General features: G+C 52.2%; 1 protein-coding gene across 3 annotated transcripts in view; it reads right to left on the reverse strand.

The window, feature by feature from the left end:
- Nucleotides 1–9,174, reverse strand: part of POU2F3 (POU class 2 homeobox 3) — a 73,684-nt gene extending 64,510 nt beyond the window's left edge. For 2 of the 3 annotated variants that reach the window (XM_021696305.2, XM_044919305.1), the window contains exons 1-2: nucleotides 8,981–9,174; nucleotides 2,477–2,545 (exon numbers count right to left, since the gene is read on the reverse strand). In XM_021696305.2, coding sequence (XP_021551980.1) covers nucleotides 2,477–2,545; nucleotides 8,981–9,008 — 97 coding nt within the window. In that variant the 5' untranslated portion in view covers nucleotides 9,009–9,174. The remainder of the gene's footprint in view (nucleotides 1–2,476; nucleotides 2,546–8,980) is intronic. The other variant, XM_021696306.2, reaches the window with a different exon arrangement.
- Between the last annotated feature and the right edge of the window lie 261 nt (nucleotides 9,175–9,435).

Genomic DNA, 9,435 nt, shown 5'->3' on the forward strand with positions numbered 1-9,435 from the left:
CTACCTCTTTTTTCTCGCCCTTAAAAACATACAGTAATTTGATGATCACCTAAGTATGGATAGTACCAGCCATGGCGCTGAGTCCCTAGAAGTGAAGAATCTAGGGGTGGAGAAGTTCCAGACAGCACAGAGCATGGACTTCTTGGTCTCCTTGGAGTTGAGGAAGACCCACACAGAATCCTTTCTTGAATGGGAAATGAGAAAAACCAGGCTCCGGAGCTGACCCACTTGGCCGGAGTGAACGGGAGAAGGGCATCCCAGCTACCTAGGGCCCCCAAGTGCTTAGCAGCGATGCTCCTTCTGTAAACTACAGAATCACAGGATCTTGAAGATGTCATTAGACGGGATGATGATCACAGCTGCATTGTGTCAGGCAGTGTGCTAAGGGCTTTAAACGTCATCTCAGCTACATTAATTAACCCCCCTCTACAGAAGAGACGAGGCTAAACTAATTTAGCAGATCATACAACTGGTGAGCAGCTAGGCTGTGATTTTAAATCCATACCCTTCGAAGATCATCTGTTCTTGCCTCCTAAGGAGGCAAAGTAGCTGGGATAAGGTCACATACGGAACTGGGAGTAGCCCTGGGATGGCAAACAGATCCCCAAAGTGCTAGTTTATGTCTGGATTCTTTCTCCTTCAACTTAGTCTATACATAGCTCCCAGAGTTCCAGATAGGAGGCCAGAATGTGCACAGATCATCTCTTAACACCTTCGTCTTCCTAACCCCCACTCAGAATCTGAACTCACTCTCTCCCCTGGCTCACCTTTTAGGGTTCCATGTAGCTCCTTCCCACTCCCAACACGGTTACACTGACTCGGTCGCTTAGCTAGTCAGAGAACGCCCATGCCAGCCAGCCAGCTAAGTGTGGTCTTCTTTCCACATAGGCACTCTCTTAGTTGTGTCCCCACACACCTGGGGTAGTAGACCTGGCCCAGGTGAACAGGACTGGCTCCAGCCAGCCTGCTACCAGGAAAGGGCAATCCAGCTTCTCCTGATAGTGGATTCTGGAGTCTGAGTCTTCTCCAGGGAAGAGTGTCAGAGCCGAGACTGCCTATCCCTCTCCAGCTGAACTGACTTTATTTTCTCTTTTAACAATTTTATTGATTTATTTTGAGATGAGAGACAGAGAGCGAGTGAGCAGGGGGAGGGGCAGAGGCAGAGGGAGAGAGAGCATCCCAAGCAGACTTCACGCTGAGTGTGGGGCCCAACGCAGGGCTCGATTCCACAACCCTGAGATCATGACCTGAGCTGAAATCAAGGGTCAGATGCCTCACCGACTGAGCCCCCCCGGCACCCCCAGCTGAACTGATTTTAAAACCTTGCTCCAATTCTTTGGGTTGGAGGAAATTTTCTGCTCAACTGGGGAGAACAAGTGCCCCCCTCCACAGACCCTCAGTAAAACATACTCAGCAATTAAGTCAATCGAAAAATGAGTGCAACTGGCCCAGAGAGTCTCCTAGCCCAGCTCTCCCTACTCGCAAAGAAAACCGTAGAACCTACAGCTCTAACATGTATTGTTACCTGTACAATAGGATTGTTTTAATATTAAATTGTGGGGCAGAAAAGTTTATGGTAAGTGTATCCTGCAGATGCCCTCCACAGGACCCCCAATTATCTTGCCCCTGACCCAAGCTTCAAGAATGGGATTAGACTGCACCTGAAGACTTGGGAAAAGAGTTTAGCTCTGGGGGACATTGATTCTCTTCCACTTCTAATTTCTATGTCTCTAATGATCCAGATGAAAGACTAATTGAGGTCTTGTTGGAAGGCTATTAAAGTTATTTGGTGGTGTTACAATTTATACTCATATTTCTTTAAGTTCTTTTTAATTATATGGAGCTCTCAAAGCAAAGCTTGGGCTATGGAGTTAAAAGCAGAGAGCTATGAAACTTTCTTCTCAATTCTTTCCTGCCCTCTTTCTCTTCTTTACAAAGCAAAGTCATCTTCCAGGCACCCAGCCTTTCTTTCTGGGTCTATTTACCACCCACATGCATGTAATTTGGAAGAGGAAGACTTGCGCACGGGCCTCTTTGGCTGGTTCCTTGAGTAGGCCTGTTGAGAAATCTGGGGTTAAAAGGCCTTGGTCCCCATCTACTGAAGACACACAGTGCTTTCCATCAGTCAGAGCAGCTAGGACCACAGCCTGCTGCTTCCACGGGTGTTGGAATGGCACATCAAGAAGTTGATCTCCCTAACTTTCCTGTTTCCATTTTGTTTTTCAGGATCTGGCCCTTTCCTAGCCTAGTTCCAGGGATTTTTGTCCCCCTCTAGACCAATATCTACTGTTCAAAGCCTCCAGGGTCACATCCTATGTCTCTAAGGGAATTCCTTCATTGCCTAAGCCCCAGCTTTGGGGTTTGATTGGCTGAAAGACTGAGCAAGAAAAGATACCGCATTGTTCCATGATGATTTGCAACAACTCGCTCCCACCCGTGCTTTCGTGTTTCATTCCCCAGAAGAGAAGACCCTTACCTGTCTCCACCTGGCTGAGGGCACTGTGAGTATCCGTGGAATCTGCTACATCCCCACTCATCTTGATATCTGCAGGGAAAACACAACTGATTTTAATAACAGGTCACAATTTTTCTTGCTATGACATATGTGGCTTTAACTAAACAGCAAAGATGAATGTGTAATTACAACAACCATCAGACTTTCAAATTCCTGATTCCCGAACATACAACCATTAGAATATTCATAAGCTCGGGGCATAAATCCCCTCCTCCCAGGCTTGCCTCCTTTCCCTGGCCTTTCTTTTCCCCTTCTCTGCTGTTACTGTGGGATCTCTCACCTTTTGCATCATTCATTGTCACTTCCTTCAATCACCAGGCTCAGTTGGTAAAAATTTAACAAGGGGAGGGGTACGGCGAGGTGGGGGGTGGGGGAGAATGCTTCCCATTTTCAATCCTCATTGCCTTTGGGATTTGGAGGATTTGTTTATTTATTTTTTTTTAAGTAGCATAAGAAATATCCGTCTCCCCTCCCCGCCCCCACCCCCCCCCCCCGTAATAACCCTACCCTGGGAGGTAAGAGTACCCTTGAACCCAGGCTTGCCCTTCTCACCTTTCTTGCCCAATTCCTGCCCTTGTTCTCTGTCTGGTTCTCAGTGGTCAGCCCACTGTCTGGGGATCAAATCCTAGCTCCTGTGTGGCCCTCCGGAGATCTTTCTCCTCTGGGATCCTTACCTTCTTTCCTACTCCTTCAACGTGCTCAGGGAGAAAGGGATGGTGGGCGGGTCAGTGCCCTGCAGAGAGAGACTACCTACACCAGGCCCGGTCTCAGCCCCCTAGTGCTGCTGGTCTGGCCTCGCTGCCCTGCTTCATTTCAATAAATTAAACATTTACCCCTAACAGACAGCTGCCACCACCTAAGAGGTCCCTAAGTCTCCTCCAGGATCAGCAGAGAAGCAAAGAGGCAACTTTGAACTAACTCATTCTCTCAGCTCCTCTCCTTATTAAACCACCCAAATACTGAAGCCGTTAAAGACAGAAGAATATTTTATTCAAATCGTGTTGACCCCCCCACCACCACCCCCATCCTCTTCTCTGGGGCAGCACTTTAACTCTTTCAAACCAGATAAAGTCTTGGTGAGGCAATTTGCATACCCGGCTCCCCAGCCAATCCCAGTTAAGCATGCAGTCTTAATTTGCATCAGGTAATCAGGCAGTTGGCAGTCAGGACGCCTGAGGTCTGGAGATGATCAGGATGAGGGAAAAGGGTGGACCTCCGCCCCAGGAAAAGCGGGAAAAGCGGGAAGAAACCTACTTTTTTTTTTTTAGGGCAATGATGTGTGTGGCTCTGGCAGAGATTTAAATTATGGCCCCTGGGGGTGTAGTGACTGCAGTGCGGGAGGGGTGACTGCCATGCCAAGCAAGGCAGAGACGGAGGTTCAGAGGCTCTCCAGCTCTTAGAACACCCCAGAAGCAGAGGATGGAATAAGCGACTATGGGAGCCACTGTGGTTTGAGGAATATTTCTGAGACCCACCTAAGTGACGACTCCCAGGTAAATACTTGGAGCTCCATGTCCCGCACAGTCACAGACCACTAGGGGAGACCTTGCAACCACACCTCACCACTTGTCCCACTGTGCTACATTTAGGAAGTCATTTCTTGAGCCTAACCTAAGTCCTTCCTGCTGTAGTTTGAAACTTTCTGTATAGTCAGTCATGTGTGAATATGCAGAACTAGTGTGGGTCACCTGGACACATCTGCAAAGGGCTTCAGCTGTTGCTCACCTTCTGCTCCTATGGAGAAATGGGCTTTGCTTCATACGACCCCTGGAGCTGGGCACGGCCTAACACAGATTTGCTCAGCTCCCGCTTCTCCCATAGGGATTCTTCAACGGTGCTGAGGAAAAAGGCAGAGACTGGCCCCTCAGTTTTCTAAGCGGCCTCAGAGCATTGGTTTTGGTGGCCAGCAGACCTCGATTTAATCCCAGCGCTATGGCTAATTACTGGGGGACCCTGGCCACATATTTGAACCTCAGTTTTCTCATCTAAAAATCGGGAATAATGAGGGGCTCCTGGGTGGCTCAGTCGGTTAAGCATCTGCCTTCGGCTCAGGTCATGATCCCGGGGTCCTGGGATCGAGCCCTGCATCGGGCTCCCTGCTCGGTGGGGAGCCCGCTTCTCCCTCTCCCTCTGTCTGCTGCTTGCCCTGCTTGTGTTCGCTTTTTCTGTCAAATAAATAAAATATTTTTAAAAAATAAATTAAAAAATTAAAAATTGGGAATAATGATACTTCCTGAATTCTTTTAAGGAGCAAACAGAATACTGAATGAAAACCGCCTGGCTCATTTCCTGGCGCAAAGTAAGCTCTCGATAGAAGAATGAACTAAACAGATACTTAGGCTTCTCTGTTAGTGCCCTTCTCCCATAACAAGAAATAGCTTTGGTTTTCTGTCTCAGTGCTATCATAATTTGTCTTTTACCTGGGAAGCCATACGCATTCTCCAAATTCTGACTTCATGGGGAAAGAGCTCATGAGGACAGTATGGGTTTAAGAGCAGTAAAGGCTGGGATGATGACCAGATTCTCAAATCAACTTATTTCAAATTCCTGATATTTAAGAAGGGTAACTGTTTAGCTAAACCACAATTTCATGCCTGTAACCCAGACTCCCTTCTGACACCCTTTCCCTGCATTGCCTTTAAATATAGCCAAAAGCCATCTCGCACTCAGCCTTTGAATTAGCTTAAAAGGTACTCCTAATCATGTCTAAAAATGACTTTTGAAGGAGGCAAAGGCCCATACTCTGCCAGGACAGCTTCTCCTTTGATGTACCCATTATGGGATCGACATGGTGACACCTTGGGATTGGACAGGGATTGGAGCCTGAGTGGCGGGGCAGGCTGGGATGATCTATAGAAGCTCTTCATGAGTCCCACAGGATGCTAAGACACTGAGAACCAGTTCTTGTGGGTAGGAGGCTGAGGCTGATGGGTGGGACGAACTCTTGGGTCTCAGCCTAAAAATGGGCCAACACCGAAACTCCCCAAGACGCCATAGCCTTTTGCCTGTCCAACAGCACTTGCCGGGGTTGAGTGAGGGAGGTGTGGGGTGGGGCTAGTCTTCTAGGCTCTTATCTGGGCAGGCAGGCGACTGACTAGGCTCCTTGCCATCACTCCTTTGCCTGGGGAGGCCTAGCTGCTCTGTGTAAGATCCCAGATACCAGACACAGACCCTCATCAGCCTCACCGGCACCATCACACTCTGAAGCTGGGGCAAGACCTGCTGACCTTGCCCTCCCTGTGCCTTGGCCTGACCCATGAGCAGCCCCTCTTCATACATCTGTGTACAGGATGTGTGTGTGAGCCGGAAGGAGAAAAGTCCGAGAGGAAGCGTCTCCCCCGGGCTGCAGGCTGAGTGTCCACAGTGTGCTGAACCCCCAGGTCCAGGCTATGCCGGGGCTGGGGGTTGGGGGAAGCAGAGAGCCTACCCTTCTCTCTCCTACTGTCCATCTCCATCTCTCTGAAGGGACTGGAGCTCCCTCCTGACTTCTTCCTCACAGGCTCATCAATGGGGGCACTTTTACCAGAAGGAAGCCAAGAGGCCCACCACTTCTGAGCTAGTCATGAGTCCAACTGTCTCCTGGAATAGACTTCTGTCACTTCTTTAAGATGAAGCCACTTCCTCTCACAATGAGACCTTCCAACCCAAATGGTGTTCCTGAGCTGTAACTGGTATCAGTCTGTGAGACTTGATCCCAACCTTGATAGGCAACAGTGAGGAGAAAGACAGAAAAAGAGATGCCCTGGGGCAACCAGGTGTTCCCCTCCGGCCAGATTCCCACTGTTTTCCTCTGTTTCTTTCCCTCCCTAGCTGTCTGTCTGACTCTTGTCTACCCCTTTGCCTGTTTCTGACCCGGGAAGTAGGGAGGCCGCCCCACATCTTGGCTGGGGTGCCCCCGTGTCTGGTGACCTCATGCCTGCTCAGGTGTTCATGCTCCTGGAGAGAAATGCTCTATAAAGTACAAAGTGCCCAGACCCCAGGCCGACCTGAATCATGGTTTGCACCCAGGTCATCTGAGTGGAAAGATGGGCCGACTCGGGGGTCACAGAGCTCGTGGATCTGAGTGCGGAACTCGGTGTGAGCCTGTGCCCTATTTTGTGTGCTCTTTTCCTCACCCAAACTGTTCCAGTAAAATCAGTTGAGGAGGAGTCCCCAAGGGCCCAGGACTGGAAATTCACAGAGAAAGTGCTGTTTGTGAAGAAACAGCAGGACACAGAATTCTGGGAGCCGGGGGGGGTGGGGGGAGAGGTAAGACTCAGAAGAGACCAAATTTCCACCAAGAGGATCCTGGACTAGAGACCCTAAAGCGGGACCTGTAATGAGACACTCCACAGAGGGACCCTCCACTTCAGACCCCACACTGAAAGACCCCATAGGATGACCTCAGACTGAAAAGCCCGAGAAGACCCAGCAAGGAAAACCCTCGAATGGAGACCCAGTCAGAGAGATCCACAGAAAGTCCCAAGCTGAGAGATCCCTCTGAGGTGCCACTAAAGGGGAACCAGACACCACTGAGGGGCCGAGACTGAGAGAGCTCTCAGGGTGGTGCAGGTCGACTAAAGAAGTGGGCTGGGGAGGGGCAGCAAGTAAATGTAGACCAGTGAGTCAGGCAACCCACCCAAGGTAGATGGGAACCGTATCTTCGGTTTAGCTCAATCTCCCCTTTTGCATTCGGAACCAGGAGATGGTGAGGGAGGCGTCAGCCTGGAGCTTCCTCCAAGGCTAGGGTGTGGGGGGCTTGGCCCTCTCAAAGCTCTCCTCTCTGCCAGATCCTCTTAGCCCCTAGGCATTTCCCTGCTGGGTCCCAGCTGTCCCACCTCCTCCCACTTCCTCTAGAGCGGGAGCCTCCAGTAGACAATGAAGTGGAAAACCCCTAGGAAGTCTCTGATCTTGTCCCTAAAGAACTTCCCACTGAGGGCCCACCTTTCTGAGGTCTTGCTCCCATTCCAGCCTAGGCCTTCTTGGTGGGAAGTGAAGTGGGGAGAGCAGGGGAACAGCCCCCAGGAATGCCCAGCTCCATGTTGGTGCCACAGGGTCTGGAAACAGACTTTCTCCAGATATTGGATGACACCCAGTTGGATGCTTCCTTTGGCCTCATCTGGCCCTTTCTGGCATGTCCTGGCACCTGGGGATCCACGCAGAGTCAACATCTCTCTGTGAGGCTGACTTTCATTCAGCCCTGCCAGGACCATGTTTGGGGAACTGTGGACCCTGGGTCTCCTCATGCACCTGCTGCTGCCTGTTTTCAGGATTGGTGGGACCCAGGAAGGGCCAAAGCCTCCAGACTGCTCTGTTCTTTGGGGTGGGTCAGGAAAATTGCCTCTCCTCACTCTTCCTCCCTACTCCTCCAGAAAGGAGAGCAGGTACAAAATTCCCATCAACAGCCCTGAAATCTTAAATAAAAGTTATGTGGTGCCGCCCTCCCTCTCTGAGAGGCAAAGTGCTGGTTTGAAATGGCCAAATCAGGTTTAGCCTTCTACACCTTGAGTCTGTTCTCCACTCAAAGCCTCAGACCTCTAGAAGGCCCACCCTAACACCAAACGTGACCATTCAGGATTAGCAGCACCTGCCCCAGCCCATCTGTGGAAGGATGGATCAGCAGGGTGAGTGGAGGGGCTTCGGTGCACGCCATGCCCACACACCATTCACACAGGGGAAACTGACTCCTGGAAAAGCATTTGCATCCCCTAGCTTCCTTCCCCTGAAGAAAGGGGGGCTTTGTATCTGAATCCATGTGACATGGAACACAGAGGGTGGACCTCTCACCAGCCCCTCTGAGACACGGAAATGGAAACACCCGTAGTACCACCAGTATATCCAGAGAGTCTGTGGGTAGGCACCGCTTCACCCGTGGGGTCTGCTCCACCTCCCCCCGCAACACACGAGGACAGTAGACTCACCTCTGATCCACAGGGACACATGTTTCCACAAGCCCTAATCAATACATCGCACCTGCCCCAGGTGTGTCTCTGTAATTGCCAGGCCCCACTCGCTTCTCCTAGCGCACCCCCACCAGACCTTACAAATGCCCACTCTGCCTCCACTTCACATAAAGGACCGAGACACAAAACACGGAACATGTGGATACAAGTATTTCCCTCACTTGTGCACTCCCAGGTCCACACCCCTGGCTGAGTGAGTGAGCCACCCTATTGCGATCAGTGAACAGAACTTCAGCCAGACAACAGCTCAGCATGCCCAAGTCCCACACATCTGCCACTCTCCAGATTGGAGGCTTCAGAAGCCCTCCCACCCTTTACACCCGTAGTCCCCACCTCCATTCTTTTCCAGGGTCCCCCAACATCCACCTTCCCACGCCGCCGGCCCCTGGGTGACCCGCTACCCACACTGCCATCTCCTGGTCGCTGGGGAAGCAGACAACCCCCCCAAGAACGGTGCCCCTCTCCTTCGCCCCCTTCGCCCCTTCTCTGACACCTGTCAGCGCTCACTCCCTCCGCCCCTCACCTGTGTGCATGGGTTCCAGATTCACCATCCTGCCCCAGGCGGGGCCAAAGCCAGCGCCCCCCCAGGCCCCTCGCGACTGCCCCAGCCGGGCCCCCTGGGAAGCCAGGGTCTCCTTCCTCCCGCCCCCGGCCGCCGCCGCCGTGGAAGCCGCTGCCGGGGCCGTCGCCGCCGCTGTCGCGCGCTCCGCTGCTCCCGCCCGGGCAGCGCTCCGCACCGCCAGGATTGCCACACTCCCCAGGTGAGCACGCGGCGCGGCGCGGGGCGGGGGCCGCCGGCCACGCCCCCCTGGCAGGGCCCCCGCGCCTGGCCCCGGGCCCATGCAAACCAGCGATTTGCATACGGGGAGCTGGGGATCTGGGGAGGGGGACAGGGGCTGCTGCCGGGGCGGGTCCCCACCCTGCGGAACACCTGTCCGCTCTAACCTGGCCGGGCAGCCTCTCCCTAGGGCGCCCACA

Source organism: Neomonachus schauinslandi, chromosome 11 (genome assembly GCF_002201575.2).
Source record: "Neomonachus schauinslandi chromosome 11, ASM220157v2, whole genome shotgun sequence".
NCBI lineage: Eukaryota > Metazoa > Chordata > Mammalia > Carnivora > Phocidae > Neomonachus > Neomonachus schauinslandi.